Source organism: Odontesthes bonariensis, chromosome 13 (assembly GCF_027942865.1).
Source record: "Odontesthes bonariensis isolate fOdoBon6 chromosome 13, fOdoBon6.hap1, whole genome shotgun sequence".
Taxonomy (NCBI): Eukaryota; Metazoa; Chordata; class Actinopteri; order Atheriniformes; family Atherinopsidae; genus Odontesthes; species Odontesthes bonariensis.
Genome location: NC_134518.1, coordinates 21556874 through 21580298, shown reverse-complemented (window position 1 = coordinate 21580298; position 23425 = coordinate 21556874). Strand labels below are relative to the sequence as shown.

At 40.4% G+C, this 23425-nt stretch overlaps 1 protein-coding gene across 2 annotated transcripts in view; it reads left to right on the top strand.

Annotated features, from left to right (window-relative positions):
• tsc22d3 (TSC22 domain family, member 3) overlaps positions 1–6345 on the top strand; it is a 35225-nt gene extending 28880 nt beyond the window's left edge. Inside the window, exons 1-3 of one of the 2 annotated variants that reach the window (XM_075481533.1) lie at positions 3190–3506; positions 4022–4073; positions 4592–6345. In XM_075481533.1, the coding sequence (XP_075337648.1) occupies positions 3382–3506; positions 4022–4073; positions 4592–4873 (459 nt within the window). In that variant the 5' untranslated portion in view covers positions 3190–3381 and the 3' untranslated portion in view covers positions 4874–6345. Of the gene's footprint in view, positions 1–3189; positions 3507–4021; positions 4074–4591 lie in introns of those variants that run through there. The other variant, XM_075481532.1, reaches the window with a different exon arrangement.
• The last annotated feature ends 17080 nt before the right edge of the window (positions 6346–23425 follow it).

The window sequence follows — 23425 nt, the reverse complement described above, 5'->3', positions numbered from 1 at the left end:
GGAGATGCGATAATGACTGCCTCTGGGTGTCCGAGCATATGGAGAGAGTTTAGTATTCATTGTTCGTAACCAGTCTTGTTGCCCACACTGACAGCTTCCTCTGAGATAGCCTCTGGCTGCAACCTATGGAAGGCATGCGTATTGTCAGGCCACAGTCTTTTACAGGCCATGCATTCCTAATAGAGAAGAAAAAGCATCACTTTGACCAACAGGCTATCTCAAAACAATATAATTGGATTTGTTTGTGTGTTCTTTTCGCCTGCATTTCATATAGTGATATATATGTGCACATTTTGAACCTTGTGTCAAAACCCCAAAATGTTGCTCATAACAGGGGCTGGATGGTTGGCAGCACATCTCTGCCTCTTTCTTCTTCAGCCGTTACTGCAGATGAACAGAATTATATAACAGGTTTGGCTCTTGTGCGGAGGACATCTGATGGGAACAGTGGCCCATTGCTGAGCCTTGGAGTGACTCACTGGATTTGGCAATGCAAAGCATGCTTATGCACTAAGTGTTCCTCAAAAATATGAGCCACTTTATTTTTCTAAGCAGGCAAGACTTGTCAATATGCGTGGCACATAAACACGATGTTTAGAAAAAGCCTGTCATGAAACGAAATGAAGTAGTTTATGTGGTGCGTGTTGTGGAGCGGCTCTGGAATTTTTGAACAAAGTAACCAGAGAAGGAATATCCAGTCATCTTTCTGCGTGTTGTGTATATTTTTCTTGAACAATGTAACTGTTAGGAGTTTCTATCCATGCTTTCCAGCTTAGCAATGGGTCTATCTCAGCAGGGCAGGGGAATTCACCTGCGCCTCACGCTCGAGCGGGGCTTGAATTAAACCTGGCAGTTATACTGTCTGCATGAAATTGAGACGACAGGCCCTATGGGCCCTAACACCCTATCTGTGTTTATTCTGTTTAGCCCTGTTAGGCCCACCAGACGTGTTCCCTTCCATTTATTTATTTATTTTTCTGTGACATAACAGAACTGTGAAGAAAAGCACAATTTTGGCAACAGCGATGAATTTCCATGAAAGATCTGAGTGTTAAAAGTCTTGGGTCATTTAGCATAATTTTCAAATGTAATTAAAGAGAGCAGTACAGTATGTCTTACATTTGGTGCAAACTAGAAACGCTTTCGAACATTGTAACCTCAACTTCAGATTTATTTCAGCCAAATGTCATCTTATCCTTATCAAAATGGAGCCAATGGACTAATATGTATAAACTCAAATGAAAAAGCTCCCAGAGTTGGATGTCAGACCCACACGTATAAAATTTCCATGACGACTATTGACGAACTTGCAGTGTGCTACTAGTTGGTCAGTTGGAATAAAATGTATTATCCAGCGGCTCTCTGAAAAAATGTAACAAGCTTATCATCAGTATCGAATCAGTTAACCGCACAAACAAAATTGTACATAAGCTGAGAAGCACTGGGCAATAACATTAAAGCTATTAAAACCTGCACGCAGCAAAAACAAAGCACATTGCACAACAGACTCCGATGCGACTCAGTGGGAAAATGCTGTGGGAAACAAAGACATGTTGACAATAAGATTGCTTTCTCAGTATGTACTACTGTCCACAGGCTGTTTATTACCCTTTGTCTGAGACTCTGTACAGTTGCGTCACACTTGGCAGAAAGTTCAAAATACTACCTGAAGTGCAAGAGGTCACGCTGTTCGCCTCCGGAGCCAATCTGATGCTGTTCAGCCACTGATTATTGATAGTGAAACCACAGCGGTGTAGGTCACACAACTAGGACATGCAGCAGTGTTGCACACGTTGGCGTAGCAGCACGTGGACATGAAATAATGGATAAAATGATCATACAAAGTGTCCTGTTCGGATGTTGCATTGTGTGTGTGTCGTACGCATGCAAAACGAGCTAGAAGTGTCAGGAAACAGGTTTATGGAATAATCCCAAAGGAAAGAAAATGTTGATGAACAGAGCTTCTGTTCTATAAGTTGTGACCTGTGTGTGTTGTAGCCTACCTTTTCACCACTAGAGGCCAGTAGAGTTTAGGTATAAAATAGAAAGAAATTTACCAAGCTATAGGATGGAAAAGTACCTATATACACTATACGTGCGCACATGTACAGATGGTGCAGGACATTGTGTTACAGCAAATAGACTGCAGCGATAAACAAAGTGTTTTTGATATTGGAGTGTGCCCCAAGTTATCAGTGACGACTGATGACACTTAGCGGGTCAATAATCTATCTGGAGACTTTGAAGTGAGCATACCTAACGCAGTTACACTCTGAAACCCCTCTTTAAAATAAATCTATTCCTACAAATAAATCAAATAAAAGTCACACCAGACAGAACGTCGTGCCACTCGTGACATTACTTCGATTAAATCGGGTTTTTTGTTTGCAGCACATGTATGTTCACTTGGTAGTTTTTTTTTCTTATTAAAAAAAAAGGGTACATCGTGTTCTGTTTGCAACAATTAGTGCGGATTTGGGTTTGTGGGTTATCTGCATGAAAGAAGTGTGTTGTTGAGGGCACAAGTTCAGAAACGGGGCACACGCAAAGATGCATTCAAATGCTGGTTGTAAAAACGGGACTTTGGAGTGGTGCTTTTGTATTTTGTTTGGCGCGTGTTTTCTGAGACCGTTAACGTTTTACAAATTAACGGACAGGTTAATTTCAAAATGTTTGTTTAAAGTTAACTAGGACATCACTTTCGTGCACATGTGAAACATTCCGTTTGTGCTTGTACAAACAGAAATGTACGTTTGCCAATATTCTGAATAGAAAAAAAAAGATCGAAATGAAAGGTCCTTATTGAGCTGCTAAATGCAAACAAAGTCACTGGAGTTAGTGTGACACCGTCTGTTATTTCATCATTCTTGCTTCCACCACTGATCCCATTTGATTAAATCACAAAACTGGGACATGTAGTTCAGTAACCTCGTTTAAAAAAAAGGTCACATGAGTGGTACAACGTGACAAAACGTACTTTGTGGTTTGTGGACACATATATATCTACATTATGTAAAAGTTCAGGTGAGCAGGGTGCATTTATCAGAATCCGATAATGGTACATAGTGGTAGTTTTCCCCTACAGTAAGCGAAGGCACCACGAAGCTCCTCCCCCTCCCGCTCATTTGAATAATATATGCGCGCGTCAGATGACGCCGGAACGCCAGCCTTACAAATAGAGTCCGGCGGCAGAAATAGCATCAGACAGTCGCTTGTAAATAGCAGCGAAGCTGACACACTGACACAGCACTGAGCTCCGCCAGCAGCCAGACAGTGCATCGCTACTTAGAACCAAACGAAACGAACCCGGATTTATATTTCAGTGACCAGCCAATCGCAAACGTGGCGAGAAGTATAATCCAAACGAGTCTAGTACTCAACATGAGCACGGAGATGTTCGCTAAAACGCCAATGGAGGTAGCCGTCTACCAGCTGCACAACTTCTCCATCTCCTTCTTCTCCTCGCTGCTCGGAGGAGACGTCGTATCGGTCAAACTTGACAACAGGTAACTTTTTTTTGCCGATCTGGTCAGCAGGTGTTGGAACAGCTGTTTCCTCATTGGCGTGTTTTTGGTTGCCTTGGAATGGAACCGACACGAGCATGTTGTCGTTCTGTCCCGGGCCTCCAGATGCTGAATGTTTACAGTGGTTCAAATGAGTGTTATGATCATGCTTGCGTTCACAAAGGCTGTCCGCTCAGCTGTGTTCCTCTGCACTTTGGGCGGATATGTGTGTGTGCAACTATTCAGCCCGTTGCATCAAGTTGGCGTTGCCTCATAAACAGCGTTCTGGTTATATTGTAACCCAAATAAACCCCAAGCCAGACAACCAAAGTAATCAGCGCGCGGGTTATGCTTTGCAAAACAAACAGTTGTGATAACAGCTTTGCGTGGCACTGTCTCGGTACGGTGACTTCAGGAAGAAGCAAACTGCTCGTACTATCAATAGCTTTTAAGTTGACAGTAGTTGTGGTCGTGGACTGTTCATTTATGGGTTCTTTGTCTTTTTCTTCTTCTTGCAGTGCCTCTGGTGCTAGCGTGGTGGCCATTGACAACAAGATCGAGCAGGCAATGGTAAGCTGAGATCACAAACAACTTGCAAACACACACTTACGCACTCATTCAATCTGCAGCACTTGTTCAAAACCTTAGTGACTGGCCTCCAAAGTGCAAAGTTAGAACCTCTGTCTAAAGCAGGCCAGTAATGCATCCCACCAGACGTGTTGCTTATTACCAGCAACAAACCTGTTGTAGATTTCTTTACTAGATTTTGCGCTGAAAGAGCAACTTTTGATCAGTTTAGTCAGCCCAAAATTCAGTTTTCCCCCAAATGCAGACCAGTCTGCTGCAGGTTTCATTCTCATGCCAAAGAAGGACATTAGTGGCGATGGAAGGCCAAACACCCTCAGTCAAGCTTTTACCGTGTAAACTTTACTGAAATATTGTGTCTCCAAAGAGATGCATGTGAGCAAACGGGCCAAAATTGAGCATCAGATATCCTCTGATGGAGAAAACTGGGCAGTCAACCCAAGCATGTGCATCTGCTGTGCCTTCACACTTAAAACTGATCCGCCTCTGCTTTCTTTCGACAGGACCTAGTCAAGAACCACCTGATGTATGCGGTGCGTGAGGAGGTGGAGATCCTCAAAGAGCAGATCAAAGAGCTGGCGGAGAAGAACAACCAGCTGGAGAGGGAGAACTACCTGCTCAAGAACCTGGCCAGTCCAGAGCAGATGGAGAAGTTCCAGTCGCGCATCCCGACGGATGTGCTGCTACCTTTGGACAATCAGAGTGTCCAGATGACCCCGGAGCTGCTGCAGCAGCATCAACAACAGCAGCAGACCTGTAACCACAGCACTGGCTCTGCTGTATAAGTGGCTCTGCCTTGGGGCGGGCAGAGCCACTGTTTCTTTCCAGTAATGGACCTCCATTTGAACGTAAGCGAAACTAAATCGGTGCCACCGAGATCCCTTCGACCAAAAAAAAAACAACAAACCTAAAACGAAGGAGAAGCATCGGGGCTGTAAATGATCGATGATGGACAAAAAAAGAACTGTTGACACTGATGAGCACAGACCAGAACTTGAGATGCTCTGACTGGTGCCATGTCTGGCCCATCCTCTGATACCGTCCAGCTCTTTGTCATAGTCTCTCTTTGTAGACACAAGTGTTAAGAATAGAGGGCAGGCTAGACACAGATGAGCAATTGCTTTCAGACAGAGGGGTTTTTCCCCTGCCTAGCCAAACCCTTCCAACAAACATCCTTCACTCTAGAGGTTGGGGTGAGGAGGTGTTGATTGGGCTGGCCCTGCAGGCGCTAACCTGGGAAGTGTGGGGAGTTTGCTCCCTCATGACCCAGAGGAGACCTGTCTGAGATGGTCCTCCAAGTCTCAGCAAGAACAGCCCCATAATGTGGATTTGACCCATCTCAAAATACAGGTTTCATGGACTTCCAGCTGCACATTTCAGCCACACACACAAGGACTTCTTCTGTACCTACAGTATACTGTTGATGTGCTGATGTACATTTAAAAACAACGAGAATTATCAACAGGATAAGCTAAGGCAACGGAAGTGGAGGTTAATACAGTGTAGTCTAGTCGAGCTGGTGAACCGCTGCAGTAGACTGATCAATATACTGCCATCATTCACCAAAATGTAATCTTGTATTATTTGCAGTTGGGGCTTGCTGCTTATGGGGGAAATTAATTCTGCAATATCTTCTGTTTTCCTTTTATGATTCTGAACAAGAAATCAGTTTGTACAGTTGGTGCAGCGTACGGTGGCTTTTAAACGTTCTGTTCGTAACAAGTTGGGCCGTATCTGCCCATGTTGTTTGCCTAACTCGCAGGATAACTACAGTGTACATACCGTTGAAATGTCCTGAGGTAATCAGAGTGAAGATGGTTTGCACGCAGATGCCTGCATTTCTTGCTGCAGATGCACTCCTGTTTTTTTTTTTTTCTCTCTTTAGCAGCGTCATCCAGTATCTGGCCTCTGTTCTTGCTCTGATGCCAACTTGAAAACAATGGCATGAGGACAGTGCCTGTAAGGAGGAGCGGAACACATTTGTACACTGAGCTCGGTTGTTGTTGTTGTTTTTCAGTTACCAAAGACTGTGCTTTTTTTTTTTTTGTTGTTTTTTTTATTTCACACAGCAACAGAAGCTGAGCAAACCAGGACCATGTGTAAAACTTCACAGGGAGAAGTCTTGCTTGTAGCTAATTCTAAAGTTTGTTTTGTAAAGATAACGGTATTGTTGCTGTAAAGTATCCTCAAAACAGTTGTTCACTATGGTGTTTGGATACGGCTGCACATTTGCAATAAACCTTATGTTTACATAATACATTACGTTGTTGGCTTTTGTTTATTAACTGCTTCAGTTTCACATGACATTATGCATTACTGCAACACTCCCGCCAAAACGGTTACTGTTACACAATGCTAACTTGAAGTTGATAACTTAAATCTTCCATATTTTATTTTCTGCATTTCACAATGCACTTAAGCACTGCAGTGCACCATATCTGTTTATTCATTATCTTTTAGGGTAGCTTTTAATTGCTTAAAAATGTCATTTAGTTAGACGCGAAAAACAACTGAATTTCACATGAAACAAAGCTTCCTGTATCAACGATGGGAACATTTTGTCCTTGAAAGTAGGAAGCGCTCTTTTAAGAAATCCTTGTGTTGTGTTCAAGGAAGCTGTTTGTGTTTACGAGGTCTGTTTGGCGGTGTGTGATGTGTAAGATGCTGCAGTTGGCAACAAGGCTTCTGTTGCACACAAAGATGTGTTTTTAAATTTTTTTTTTTTTTTTTTTTATCTAAAGCGGCATCCTCACAGTTGTAGAACACTAATCTATTCTTACACACTGGCACACTTAAGGAAACATGCTCAGTATTACTAAGTAGTATAAACTTCTTTTTTTTTTTTTCTAGACCCACACAAACTCAAAAAACAGCACAACCACTAATGATAGTGAAGTAATAATAGCTAGGTTGCCTGTAGAATGGAATTTTGCGAGAGGGGAAAAACACTTTGTACTAGAGGCATTTTCCTTCAGACGAACTGGCAGCCTGTTTGCAACCAGATCTGTTGTGGCTTCCCTGTTGCATAGACTGGGCTTATATCCATCTATTGCCGAAAAACAAGGAGTCTCTGCTGTGGCTTAGAGTCATCGCCACAGATCAAAGTTTGTGGTCCCTTCAGGGGTTTTGTGTCAAAATAACTGATTTTGTGTACAGTTGATAGTCCAGATCAATACCTGCTCTGAGTTGCATCCTTTACAGTGGAAGGAGAGACACGCAGTTTATTGACTGAGGTGGACATTTACTTAATGTAGCAAAGAGGAAGGAGACAGGTGTTTATTGGCTTCTTTGCACGAGACAATTGTACTCAGTCGTTTGACCCAGATACCAGAGCACATTATGCATGCCAAGGAAAAGAGGCTGCAATGCTAGCTGCAGCAGAAAGTGGTACTGCTGTTTAATCACACTTGTGCTAATGGCTAATGCAGCTTCAGCCACAGAGGAAAAAGTCAATCCACTGTTGGAGCAAGCATGCCAAAGAATGTAGAGGCTCACGAAAAAGCCTGAAGACGGTGAGGACTGTGGTTTTATTTACTACTCTGCTTGATCTGTCGTTCTATTCTGGGGCTGGTTTGGAAACACTGTGTTCCAGAAGCTTTTTTGTGGCTTTTTTTTCTTTTTTATTAAACTGACTGATGATAAGTTTCCAAGCATGGCTGATAACTGATAGAATTCAGGGAAAAAACGACAGAGGACATATTTTTCTCTTTATCGAATCTACGATTAATTGTCCCCTTCTAGTTAATATTGGCATTTTAAAGGGAGTTAGATATAGTCATATCGGTAAGATAATGAGTATACTCATATTTTCCTATTCACTCAAACTAGCTCGTGTATGTTTAGGAACGATAGGAGACAAGCAAAAAAAAATCTATTCAAGGTTTTAACACTTCTAACCAGAAATGTTCAAAATAAAATGGTCAAACATTAATCTCACCTTGGTCAAACTCTCACCAGCCATGGTGTAGAACATATTGTTGTTCATTCATTTGTTAATGCCTAAAAGGTACATCCTCTGGTTTCCAGCCAAATTCCTAATTGCAAAATGCGAAAACATTCAGTTATTCTGTGCAACTTCCCACAGAGTACAGTTAAAAATTAAAAGCCTCGGAATGACTTTCGGTGAGGAATTAATCTTCAGACAGCCTGAAACCAGGCAGCCAAGAGAGGAGTTTTTGTTGGATTACAAGCCTCATGCAACACACACACACTCATGTACGAATAGTAAAAAGAATAGAACATCTGTTTCAGATGGAAATTTGGGGGCGGTGTTGGGGTAAAGCGCACTCTGCCTCAGTGTGGTCGGGTTTGCATGCAGGAGAATAATTTGGTTAGAGTGTCTTTCATTCAGACGTACAGAGCTTGCGTGTCGTCTGAACATCAGCATATTCAGCATGTCATCATTCAAGTCAGAGATAAATGAAAGAGAGTCAGAGATGAATTAAACAAATGTCGGATTGTGTCGTACTGTTAGGCAGTGACATGCAGCACATTTCTAGCAATATGAAGGGGCTGCTCTGTTTTTTCATTCGGAAAACACTCCAAAAGAGTTGCAAATTGCCAAAAACAGGTGGTTACGTAATTTTGAAAAAAAAATAAAAATTTACAAATCTATGGCTTCCCCAAACTGTTTAGAAGCTTCAAGGGCACAACACTTTGCACAGCTCAAAAATATCTTTCTGGACATTTTATTCATGGATAGCTCTCTAAAGTCACCACAGCATTTTAATCAGGTCGAGGTCTGGACTTCGACCGGACCATTGCGACACCTCGATTCCTTTCTTTTTCAGACATTCTGTTATAGATTTGCTGCTGTGTTTGGGATCATTGTCCAGTTGCATGAACCAGTTTCAGCCAAGCTTTAGCTGTCAGACAGATGTCCCCAAATTTGACTCGACTCATAACTGAAAGTTGTCCAGGTCCTGCGAAACAAGCTGACACGATCACCCCTCCGCCTCCCCCCTTGAATGCAGTTGAATTGTTTTTGTTCAGCTGCTATGCATTTTTGCATCCTGCTCTGTTGTCACATTCAGTTATTTTAAGGTTAACATGTTGAATTAGGTTTGACATTTACCATGCCAACTAAGTCTGAGATGTGGCTCATGGGATTGTTACAATATTCCTGAGTACTGCACAACCTAACTTTGAAGGGAACTTGCTGGGACATCAATTTATGAATGTCCCCGTTTTTAAAATGATGGACTTTAGTGTGGAAATGACCTAATAACTCTTCCCAGATTAATTAGAACGAATAATTGCTTCTCTAAGATCATTGCATATCTTTCCTCCCTGACATTGTGTAAACACACCCCTAAATACTCCAGACCAACAAACTGCCCAAACTTCTGCTTTTATAGAGGTGCTCACACTTGATGATCAGTTAATCAAGGACACAGGATTAGCGGCACCAGACTGCTACTTACCCTCTTAAGACTTCCTAAGGATAATGGCTTAATACACAGTTTACAGTTGCAAGAGGGTGCACTTTCTTTTTCTTATGACTGTATTCCAAAAAGAGACACGAAACGCCAAAGTGAGACACAAAAGAGACCTAGATGAAGACACACAAAGTAACTAGAACACAACTTAAACATCTGAGCAGTAAAGACACAGTAAAGTCACAGATGTGCTCAAATACAATCAGAAAACACGAAATGTGAACTAAAGTTATCAAATGCAAATAACTGCTTAATAAGAAAAAAAACTATTTGAGGCATAAAAAGGATGCACGACATGAAACGTTTTTAAGAAAATGGCTAAATATGGACAGAAAATGTGAGTAAAAATTACAACAGAGCTTTGAAATGATTAAACAGAGAAACAATATGATCAAAAGGTCCACAGCCACTAAATGGTTGCAAAGTCACGCAAAAATGACATGCAAAAGACAAAGACTCAAAGTGATATACTACACACCGCCAGATCACCTAAATTAGATGCAAAAACAGGAATATGAAACATTAAACGAGTGAGCAAAATTTCAGTGATGGGCTACATGTAAGAAATTAAAAATAGAAGAAAAATGTCTAAAATAAAAGGAGTAGTTACACGAAAGAATCACCAAGTCTGGTTGTTTTGTCTTGCTATCTGCCTGAGTGAGTGAGGGGTCTTTTTTTTGTGTGTTCCTATGGGCCACCTGTTTTATAATCTGTCCCTGTCTGGCCGTGCTGTCGTGACATAAATCCAATGTCTATGTTTTACATGTCATATTCAATATTTTCTGTCTGTCAAGTGTTAGATTTGAATTCCTTCCCAATATTGTGAGTCTGTATCGGACTGTTAATGTGTGTTTTACAATGTTGGACGGAAAACATTCCAAATCAACACATTGACATCACACTGAAATTGGTGCACTGAATTTAAACGGGTTGTTTTTTGGATATTGTTTGATTTTCACCTTTTGTTTTTATCCTGAGGGGTGTCACATGCATTTGTATCCCACCTGATCAAAGCCACTGTTGGAATGCTGGCAGGTCAGAACATCTTGAATATATGAACAAAAGGTCAGGTTTCGGATTTACGGTGATACCACGGTTCATGGCACCACTGCACAGCTAGAGTCCAGACATAATTTAAAGCCCCTCAGACCCCAGCTCTAACATGTGACACATGCAGGCTTCGACAGCAGGAGTTTGCATAACCAGAATAACATAGATATAGTAGAGTGGAAAAGAAAAACAACATGCATTCATAAGAATTGCCCACCTAATCTAACATTAACAATCGTAATGTAAATTTAATTGGCAGAGTAGCACGATGCTACATCTGATGAATGTCAACAAATCTCTAATAGGAGTACTAGGTGTGGCTATTTGTGCACATATTTTTTTCAAGAAATATAAAAAAATTGAAATCATCAATGAAATGCTGAAAAGTGTGCTACAACGAAACACCACAGTTCACAGCTGTAACACACAGCCAGAATTCTGGAAAAGTCCCCTGGGGTTCATTGAGCTTGAGACATGACACAAGCTAAAGGAATGCAGGTGAATAGACAACGCTAACGATTATGGTGTTTGCAGACTTCATTGTATGTAGATAACAAGGCAATTAACACGGTTTAGATTGAATAAGTTTTGGGTTACATTTCATTCTGCCACAAATATGAATTTGAGCCATTTTGCAGGGTTGGTAAGGCATTATGTAACTCCCTCCTCCCTCGTTTTGCTATAACTGTTCCGTTTGTCTCGTAAACACCCCTCACCCACTGCTCTAGTTTTGGCCCATGCTAAGTTGCAGAAGTGCTTTAGAGAAGAATCACTCATAAAAGATCATACTAATAATATGTAAATATTTTCTGCTAGATGTGAAAAACATGATCCTTCATCATCTAGTGATCATCGCGTAGGCTTAAGCGGGATTGCCTTCTTTGTTAGTCGCTAATGTACCATCTTACTGTTGACAAGATGAAACCAAATCTGGATTTAGTCTCTATTTATTATGCACTGGGGTGTGGAACTTGGCTGAGTAGTCACAGAAGTAAATCCTGTTAGCGACCTGCAAACAAGAACAGACAACCACATAACGAAGACCCGAAAGTACAGACATTGGTTTGCAATGCAATGCAAGCACAAAAAGGTGAGGGCAACAGCATCATTTTAATGCATATAAAATAGTATTGTTGGTTTCTTCCAACCTCTGGCAATATTGTGGGAAAAACTTGTGTTTGACTAATAGAATTAACAACAACTCTTTTCTGGAAAAAGGTCCACATTTAATTCATGATAGTGTGATGGTGGTTTTACCAGGATATTGATGCCAAAGTAGCTAAAATGCTGTAAATAAGTGAGCCAGTTCAGTCGGGAGCTCCTCCTGACAGGGCAGTGATATAGAGCTGTATGTTACAGCCGTTTGACACCTCAACTTGTCAAAGCAGGTGAAACTCAGGTGTGAATGGTAATGATTTAGATGCATTACATGTCAGAGAGTTATGCTAGAGGTCTGAGTCCTAGAGTAGCTTACATAACTGCGTTATGTCACAAGTGATGCTTTAAATTGCACATTTGCGTTTGCTGCTTTGATGTGTCAAATGTGTGCTGTGAAAAAAATTATATAGGCGTAAAGAGAAGGGTGTTTGAGATGTACAAACAGCAGCCATACTTAAAAAATACAGAACATTGTGCAATACGCAAGGTTAGTAATGCTAAACAGGCCTCTTTGGGATTCCTGCTCACCAGCTGAATGACTTGCAGCTGAACAGAATTGACAATAATGGATAGGATGTTCGTTCTGTCCTGTGAAAGTTTACTTCATGTCTGCGAAAAATGTTTCTGTAAAAAAACAACAGCAAAATTCAGATAAACACTGAAAAACAACAAGATATGACATGTGAGTTCACACAAGCTGCAACTATCTATATTTTACGTAACTGTATCACTGAAGGTCCTATCAGTGAATTTCTAAGACTGAGTTCTTAGAAATTCTCAAGGTGAAAACCGTGGAAAAAGACAAGCTGACCCGCCTCATTTTACACAAATATGTTTAAAAACAAGTTTCTGTTACCATAAAAACCTGCAACATGTAATTAGTTGTGTGAGTACAGTTACGTGAGCCAGAGAGAAAATGATTCATCTGGCTGCAGATCGAAAATGTTTTGTAACCAAAACATTTCCCTCTCTACCTCCCTGTCTCCTCTCTGACCTTTTTGACAAGTGGATGTCCCAGATTGAACAGGAGGCAACCTGCTCGGTGATAAAGCCTTATGCAATTTGGAGTCTTACAACTCCTAGAAACAATGCTGAAATGAAAAATAACTTACACAATCAACATAATGCTCCATTATGTGTGAACCAAGACAGTTTGTGCTGTTACTTGCTGATCACAATTCACCTTGATTTATGTCCTTCCCGTTTCTATTAAACAAACATGAAAAAAAAAGATAGTCACTGGAAATATATAATTACATTTAGTACATGAGACATCCTTAAGGATCCTGACATGCCTCTGCGATAGTATGCCGCCCACTTTGAGCACCTTTTGGATGGCAGAACAGCGTGTTCTCTCTCCTGGTTTATTGCCTTCCTGTGGTTTTCCGGGGTTGTGAACTTTATGAGGATTGCTTTACAGCCGTTTAACCTGTTCCCAGCTGCGTGGTGCTATTGCACATCAGAAGGGATTGTTAGTGGGCCAAATCTTTATGTTCTTATATTGGCAGCTACAAGAACATGGGTTATATAAGTAAGCTATATAAGTGAACTGCATACGTGCTAAGACGCAATCTTATGAAAATCTATTCATCATGGCCGTTTTTCACGAACAATCCAAAGTAAAGGTGTCCATGATTGTCAGGACAAGACCATTCATTCTCATTTTGTGCTTCGGAACGCCCTGTGATGGAGTGGCGACCTGTCCAGGGTGTACCCTGCCTCTCGCCCAATGACAGCTGGGATAGGCTCCAGCCCCCACCCCCCGCGACCCTAAATGGAAATAAGCGTGTATGGAAAATGGAGGGATGGATCCTTTTTGGATCACATAAAACATGCAGAGTTATCCTCATTCATACGTAAACAATCGTAGCAGCTGTGAAATAGATTAGATAGAATCTAAACATATATAAAGACTGTATAAAAACGTGTTCATGAAGTTTCTCAGTCATCCAGGTCATGGTACTCATAAGAGCTTGAATAAGGGCCACTGGACTTCTTCTTGGATCTTGAAGACGCTTCACCTCTCATCTTGAGTTCTGAAGAAGCCTTTCCAGTCCAGTGGCTGTTACTCGAGCTCTTACGATGACTGTATAAAAACACTATTGCAGAGCCATGTGCTTTTGGTTTTTAGCCTTATGGATCACAAAACACACTTGAACGGACGATATAACACTCTAAGCAAAACTTTCATAAATAAGAAAGAAAAAAACACTTGCGTTGAGCTCCTTGGCACATTTTTGTTTAGATTATGTTTGCATTTAATTGCCAAAAAATAATATTGATCATAGTTCCAAACCGATCATGTAAGCAGAGCATTAGGGCAGCCGTTTCCCCAGAAGATGACTGATGAGCAGATGACTATAATTGTACCTCGGAGCCACTTTTATCATCCAGGCCTGCGGCATGTGCTGTACTGTTTAACAACAAAGGCTTGAGAGCTGCTCCCTCCTACAGTGTGAACTGTAGCTTAGTCATCAGCATAAGGAGAATGATTCTGTTTATGTCTGAATTGTAACAGTAACAAACCTCTGTTTGATTATATCATACTAGGATTGTCGCATGTGTTTAACTTAAGCTGCAGTGGAATAATGAGACAGTGCACGGTAAGTCCAACACTGGTTGAGAAGTAAAGTATAAGAATACAAAAAAAAAACCCTGCAAACAAACAAACAAACAAACAAACAAAAAAACACAAAACAAATTCCCCCGCAATACAAGAGAAGGTCGATAGAATGAACAGCAGTTCAGGCCATGACCCGTTCTATGATCTGCCACACAAATTAACACACTTTCCGAAGCTAACCCAAGTGTAGAAAAGCTCATAGACACATTACATAACCCTCCGGTCTTGTGTTTCACATGACACTGTTACCGTTACTACTAAATACAAAAAAAGAAGAGTACTTGCACGTAATTGAAATGGCCAAATGTAGCACAATTTGATCAGGTAAGAAATCTTGTGCTACACCAAATGTCACAACATGAACAAAATAGCATTTTCACACATATTCAAATGTTTTATACAGGTTTATTAACAATGTGGTGCAGTTCAGATATCCTTTTTAATGAGCAAATGTGCATATGAACAGAGGAATGGGTCTGCGAATAAAGAAAATAAGATGATTTTCTCCATCCAAGGGCTTCAAATGGCTCAGAAAACACCATGTGAATCCAAAGTTGACTAAAATATCGTTTTGTTTTGATGCCAACGTAAGCATGTCCACGGCCACAGCTTCTTCAGTCTGTAAATCATTTGTCATCTGTCATGAAGACAGTGAACATTTTTAGAGGTGTCAATTTGCAAAGAAGTCCCATCAACACACACACCATTCCCAGCTGCTGACATTCCAATGACTGACACCCGGAGAGAAAGAGGGCCAGACGGATCACAGAACGACGTGCGAAACGCTCAGAGCTCTGCCATGATAAGTTTGGCAGGTTTTATAGCTGGCTGACATACGTCTCCATGCTAGAAGCACATTCTGTACTGCACATTCCAAATATGAAAATACACTGCCTGCACTGCAGAATGAAAACTGCAGAATGCTTTGAGCTATATGCAGTTGTTCTGTACAGTATACATGTATGTACAAACTTACAGCACCTTCTTCACAACTTTGGATAACAGGAAAGTGTTTCCACGACAAGGTGGAGGACACAATGAATATGCATTATGGTGTGCGTCTGTCAACCCCTCACTCAGACAAAGTTTTTTTCAAGTGCTTTCAGATCTTGTTTTTCAAGTAGGTGTTACGCCCCATGAATACAAGCAAAAACCATTTGCACAGACATGCACTTAACAGCTGCTTCTGTTGTGTTTCAGTACTGATATTAGATGTAGTTTTAGGTTTAAGTTTGTCCTTGTTTTCCTTTGGATAAGATTAGATTATTATCATTTGATAAAATGCTTAAGACATTTTTTGCAAATTTTCTTACTACTTCCAGCTTGCCATAAGATTCACTGTGTTATTCATTTCACCTCTCTCTCTAAACATGTTCTTTCATTGTTCAAATCGTGTGAGCAAATGTTTAGAGATGTTTGTTTCCCATTTTCATGGCTCCTTCTTGCACCTTGCACTTTCCCTCAAAATGGAAGTTGCAGTGCACTATTCTCTCTTACCTTAGCCTATAGATGCTCCTCAAAGTCAAAGAACATTCCCTAAATGGCAACATTTCTAGGCTCGCATGTCGTTGAATTTTGAAGAGGGACAGTAACGATGTCAAACTTCCTGTCAGGGCCTTCCAAGAAATTTCAAGGAAGCTTACTGGGTGAACACGTCCATACTGGTAAGGGTGAAATGCCGATTCACTGTTGGAAACGCACCATGCCCTGCAGGAAGGCGGACATTCAGCCAGAAGTTTTCAATCCCAAATATAGCCGAAGATGTGAGCAAGTTCACTTCTCCTGACATCAAAAAACTTTACCCAATAACTTCTGTGTATCCTCAGTGATCTCAAAGCACCCACAATACTTTGCACAGGTCTGCAAAAAAAGGTGCAGAGAGAAGATAGGCCGAGGTTAGTGTACCACCTTTCTGCTTGTTCCTTTTCACTATGTTTGTTGTTGCTGTAAAGCACTGTCTGCATTGAAATGCATTCTATTGAAGGACAGCAAAGTATGAATTGCCAGTACAAAAGGCTATTTGGTTGCTAGCTAACATCAGCTTCCATGTTGGATCATGAGCTGTTGACTTCTTAGGGTTTAACTGATCATCGCTGTGACATATGCCCATGTGGTGGAACCATTATATCATGTGAAATAGCACATTTTTGACAAAAAAAGCTCATGAAACCTACTTTGCACTAACGTGATGCTTGGAATCTGTGTTGCTGGCTGTTAACAATTCAACAGGTATTGTCAAAATACGTCAAGATGCATACATTAAACATCACACCTTAGCCAAGTTCATCAAATGCCTGTGACACAGTATAACTTGCAGTGACCTTATAAAGTTGCTAAGATGCTCCTTTTACACAGACACGATTTTTAAGTCATTTTCATGTGTTTTCATATGATCAAGAATGCTGTTGTTGTAAGGTACAGGTGCAGAAACTTCGATCTGTTATCATTTCATGCACAACTCACCACGGCGCTTGAAATACCAGTTGTTTTATCAGTGTCATTGGTAGGACAAACAGCGGCAGGCCAGAACTTGCTCTCCACATCTCTAAATGTAGGATTCATGTCCCCTGGTGAAGACACGCACACACACACACGGGCAGTTATTGCACAACAAGTTTGTGAGCCTGGTGTCTGCATGCATAATGAAGACATTTAAGAGGAAGGTACGCTCCTGACCATACTAAGTTGTTTTATCTTGTAACCTCATGACAAAATCCACAGAAAATTAACCTCAAGCCAAACTGAAATGAGACTGCTGATGGATGATTATATTTTTTATGCGATCTTTGCTGCCTGAGAGAACTCTCTATTTGCAGGACAGAGGTTGGATCTAGATGACTCTGTGCAACAGCAGCCAGCCCGCATGTTTGCCCTTCTGTATAATCACTCTGTGTTTAAACCCAGAAGTCTCATGTAACCTCTCTGCAGATGCAAAGTGCCATGTCAGCATGTTCAGCATGGATGAAAAGATTAAAGTAATTCCAAATGTAATGTATGTAAACAACTGTCTAAATGAAAAAGACCAGGCCACCTCATGGGTTAAAACCTCAGATGGCGGATTCAGTTTTAGTTTTTTAACAGACACACACACACACACACACACACACACACACACACGCACACACACACACACACACACACACACACACACATATATATATCTATATATTGCATCAGTGCTTTTGATAAAACTTTCTTTTCGATACTGCCTTCATCTGTCAAAATTCTTTGCTACTTCTTAAAACAGAGTTAAAACAATTGAAATAAGGAATTAGAATGTATCATACGGCCACTGATGATACCACAGCCGTGAATCTAAATAGTATGTCAGAAACCATCACACATGATCTATGACAGATTACAAACTTGGTATCTGAAATAACTGTGAGACAAACAGGCTTGCAGATTGTGACCCTGTGGTCTTAAATGCTGAAAATCAATACATGAGCCAATTTCTAAGAATACAGCCTGATTCGCACAGACAGCCTGTACGAGGAGAGGTGCCAAGCAGGTCGCTGCCCTCTCAGTTTATCATGCACAGCTGTATCTGGCATCAAATAGATGTCCACACGACCAGTGCTGTGTTTATTTTAGATGGTTATCCACCGCTGGGACAGCGAAACAGAGAGAATGACAGGGATTTGAATTGACTCCTTGTCCTGATTAGTATCAGTGTCAATCATTAAAAGAACAGACATCCCTTCAGCTGAAAGAAGACAAGCTACTTGTTCACATCTGTCAAGTGCATCTTTAAATAGTCAGAGTAGAACTTTTATCTCTGGTGTTCTCATGATCTTTGTAAGTTCTGAGAGCAATTTGTTCTTTATATTTGTTTTCTCTGGTGCATAGTTGAAGACTTCAGGCTTAGTATTGGTCATCAGCTGAAGAAGTCAAATGGGAGAGGACTTTCTTTTTCATGCATGTGTTATCAGGTATATGTGGAATTTTGATTATTATGCAAGACAACTTTTCCATTTTGGACTTCAAGGCTTCTGGATTTCAATTTGAGTTAGATGATTGAGCTTTGAGTTTCCCTCTTTTTCTCCATCATCCTCAGAAAGTGAAGGTACCCTTTTACTTGATAACTCCCCCTTCTGTTTCCAGTTATGATCAAAGAAGAAAAAGTATACTTTTGGGAGGATTTTTGAAAATCCTTTTTTTTTTTGCACCCTGGGTGCTCTAAAATCAAACGATCCTGTTCAGTGAGATGAACTCTAGAGAGAAATTGTTTTTTTGGGACAGAGTATTCAAATTAGTAACTCCCACATAGCCAATCAGAAGTTGGCATGTGGTGTGGCCAAGCCTGTGTTGCATAACTCTGAGGCAGACGGAGCTCAGAGCAGAGACTGTCTAGCTGTGCAGACTCAACAATCTTCACACGCAACACTCCCCAACCAGAGGGTTCGTGTGTACGTTCAATATGTGTGTGTGTGCCTAAGTTTTGCTGGCTTTGCTATGTTTGCTCTGATTTCCTGACAGAACTGTGCCACAGGATATATGTTTGGTTTTTTTTTTCTGATAAAAAGTGATTATTTACCTCGCTAAATTTTTCTGTCCAAAATCTAATGTCTCTTAAAGGAATATAGGAACATATCTTAAGAATCTATGAGGATGTGAACCTTCTAACAACAAAAGATCGCAGCTTCATAAAGAAAGTCTGCTTTTGAGACTTGACATTGTGACAGTTGGGCTTTATCTTGCATTGTGATCAATAACAACATTTGAAAAGAAAAAAACTGAGTGATACTTTCTGGATTGATTTTTTTTTCTTGTTTTTTTTTTCTAGATCCGTAATTTAAATGTGACATAAATGTATAAATTTGCAACTTAGTGTCTATTCTTGTTATTGTAATAGTCTAGGAGTAGACACGTGCAGGATGCCTTTCAAACTGATTATTCCAGCTAGATTGATATATAACGCAGATCACAGCAGCTACAAATTCACTGTAGCTAAGCCAATCAGTGCCTCATGCTCAGGATGTTCACCACAATTTTGAAATGTGCAGACCAACTGAATTCAGAGTATCTGTAATATCTGCGAAGTGTTGTAACTTTAAAGAGTAGGCCTAATGTAGACAAATTGTGAATAACAAAATAAAAAAAAAAACAAGTGTTATACTCTGTCATGCTGAAAAACCAAAGGTGTAGGGTGAAAAGATTTTAACAGTCACAAATTCTAACAAGATTTGACTTTGAAACCTCAAAAACATAAAAAATATTTTTCCTGAAAGTAGAATAATTGCTTAAAGTGTATCTTAGATTTCTTTAAACACGGCCTCGGAGTCAGAAAAAGTAAAAAAAAAAAAAAACGCAGCACAGTTGCCTATTGGGATTTAGTCCACAGCCTACACTTTAGGACTCTCTAATTTTTCTGATCACGCAAAAAAGTAGGGCCAAGGCAAAGTCAGGTTCGGCAGTAAAAACAGAGGAAGTGGTTTGCTCTCAAGCAAAAACAGCATATGGAAAAATACAATGGCCGATCCCAAAGGAACAAAGTTAAACAAGGTCAGGGATATGTCAAGGCCCTGATTTCTTTGTCTCAATGGCTCACACTGGTCTCAGACAACATTCTTCAACATTTTTGCATAGATTACTAATATAACCAAAAAAACAACAACATATATGAATACAAATGAGTTACTGATTTGAGGGGCATTGCAATAACATTTGTCATCAACACTAGTTCCCTAAATCTCTGGGCTTTTTACAGTGCAAGGACTGAATGTACTGGAACATAAGTATAAGCCAGGATGCTTTGTAGCCTGCATCAAATTCATGGCTGTGATCTCTGGGGTGATCAGATTTCAGCTGCTGGATATCTCTGTCATTTCCTGCTATCTGAGCTGTCCATTAACAATAACTTCTCAGGGTGTCACAGAGATGAAAATAAACTGAGGGGAAAACTTGAAATCCTTCTAGCTTTTCCTTCTGCTGCCTCAGCCATAGTGAGGGACTCACAAAGCGCTATTCAGGTCTGACTTTGCGTTTTCAAGGAGTTTCCTGAGGAAAAGCTGTTTTCTGGCTCACAGACAAGGCAAACATGCTCAATCTCCGTTCTGCGGCCACAGGGACTTTAGGGCCTGTAAGTCAGAAAAGGAAAGCTCACCAGTCTCCTTCAAAGTAATTTCCTCTCAGCTGTCAAAGCAACGCCAGGCCACTGAATAGTGGGTCAACTCTTTTATAATATGGAGTTGTGGCCCTCTGGGCTTAGGCCTCAGCTGTTTGCTGTATCTGATGAAGATCATCGCATCCTCTGTCATCACTCCTCAGAAAAAAGGGAGCATTGTAAGGCGGTTCACATTCACGTGATACAGTCACTAATTTGTCTTAGGCGGTCCCCTGTGATGGCACGGATAAAGATTTTTCTGCAGCTTAATGATATTTGTTACTTACAGATACTGAATTGTTTCCAAACAGTTTGAGTACTGTAGATATTTTAAGTATTAAACATGGGGTCACAAGTTTTTCCAGCTAGCAGCATTTAAATGAGCAGTCTCTTATTCCTCTCTCTATTGAATATTCATTGAGATTCTTAAGTCTAGAAAAAGGAATATCGGGTGTGTTAGGAAATGCTCTCATTTGAGAGACGAAATAGGTTAGAGGTAGATGCTGAGAACAACAATACCACTATTACATGCACAGAAGTGACATGAAACAAGAGTCAGGAGATGGTGAGCTGAGATTAGCATAAAAAGGTGCAAAACAGGCAAGACAGCTGTCCAAAGGTAAAGCAGAGAGAGATGAGAGTATATCTTGTTTGTTCAGTCCGTTCCTACAGATGCCTTATGGGAATTCTTGGGCATTCTAGTGAATATTTTGTAACTTTCTTAGAGCTGGATCATTAAATCAATTGGTAATATCTCATTTGCCAAATCAATATGAAAAAAACAGCCTAAGAAGGACATGCCATTATGTTATTAAATAGGGGGATATTTAGGAACAATGTCATGTTGGAGGTTTTATGAATGTATTTAGTAATTCTAATATCTATGATTCGTATTTGTTTTATATTTTCTATTGCAGCTCAAGACAGCATTAGAAGGGATTTGAAGATAGCAATAGACTTTGGGTGCGGTGCAATAGTAACAAAGAAATATAAATCACTTTCTGTAGTCTTTTCATGCTTTCTTGATCTTGTTTGAATACATCAAGAGGTTGACGTAATATGGAAGTAGAAGTGTCTATGCACTCCAACCACATTCACACTCAAGCTGTAATGTGGGTTTGCAGTCGTGAAACTTCAGCAGTTGAAAAAAACGTGTCCACAAAAGCACTTCAGATACTTTGTCTAATGCAGCTGTACTTCGGTTTGAAGAGGCTGCATCATATATATCATATCAATAAAAGAGTGAAAGATGTTGTCACTTGCATGTCACCTATGCTGATCACACTCCTCATATTTGTTTGCATGAATTCCAATAAGCACAACTGTATGAAAATAAGAAGTCTTCCAATCGAAACAATCATAAAGGTCACAATACATTTCTGTAAATTAGCACCCCTGCAAGCAGCATGAGTAAAATTACAAGTCACATGGGTGTTTACACATCAAAGCTGATGTCATTCTCAAGAACTTATTCTAAAGGAGCCTAAAAATCCTCATAAGGAAGAAGAAAGGGTCGTTGAATGGCGCGGTAACAGTCAGCCCTTTTGATCTTTCATGTATTTGTGACATTAGTTGATGACCAATGTATGACAATGGTTTTTCTAAATCACATTTTTCATCCTCATGGAGATGACTTTGCTGGTTACCTTGGCAAAATCCAAACACAATATTGTGTAATGAAAGGTTTTGACTTCCTGGTTGGCTTTAGGGAATAGTATCAGATGGTCATTTCAATATTCCAAAGCAAAACATTTGACAGAGCGTAATCTTTGCTTTAAATAATTGTGAGTAATACCAAGTGTTGATATGATGACTGTGTGCTTCACGGTTCACCATTAGACCTTTTCCTGTTTTTTTGCACACTTACCAGCAATATCTAACTGTAAAACACCCACACGGTTGATTTAATGTACTCTCAGGGGTTTTATTATTGTCTTCGATTCTATTCTTTGTCCTTTCAAGGGGGATATCTCGTTCTCCTTCCTCGGCGGTGCTGCTCCATAATCTAACATCAGTTCCAGTGAACTTCATTTGTGTGCGCGTGGCTGTAAATGTGTTAATGCTAGGAAACGGTTACTGAGGTTGAATTTTTACCCTTTACAGATGGAGTTTACAGATGACCACGGTTGATTATGTGTCCCTGTGTCCCTGTGCGCATTGCTATTTTGTTTCTTTGCATTTTAGATGGCTTTAAAAAAGAACTTTTTAATCTGTAACGGACATCTGTAGTAAATAGACTGTGGTTAAATGCGTAGCAAATGTCACCATGAACAGGAGAAACATTATTGTTTAATTTAGCAGAAAATGCACGCTGTGTTTTATACCTCTGTTTAAATCATTTTACTGGTTGTGGAGAGTAAAACAACAGATGCTCACATATGACACCATGCCATTCGAATTTAACTCAAATAGCTTAAAAGATTCAAAGCCCGAAACACACTGACAGGCATCCCATTTATATACCTATAAAGCCAGTCAATGAAAACAGCTGCTGAACTGGCAGAAAGAATTTTTAACGAGTCTTGGATCCAGTGTGCATGCTGGAGGATCTGTGTGCAAATCAAGTTCCAAGCATTAGCGAAGGTGCAGTCTCTCATTCGCTTTACAGCTCTTTTACAATCCATCCCATAACTAACTTAAGAGGCAGAATCAAACAAACTCAGAAAGCTGTGGGGAAGAAATGCTCATAAAAAAACTACTGATCTGGATGCTGCAATGTGAGGCATATGCCTACAAAATAACTGTGTTCGCAGTGAGCACAGTCTGAGAATGTCTTCCTTGTTGAAAATTACATTGCATGATAGTGGACTCTGTCTATGTAGGGGAGCTTTCATAATGCAACAGTGGAGGGTATTGTTCACACTAGCGACAACTGCATCATTGGCAGGCACTGGTCGTGTCAATTGCCGGACGGGTAGGCCGTGTGCGTGGGCAACAGTGACTCATTGACAAATGGCGTGTA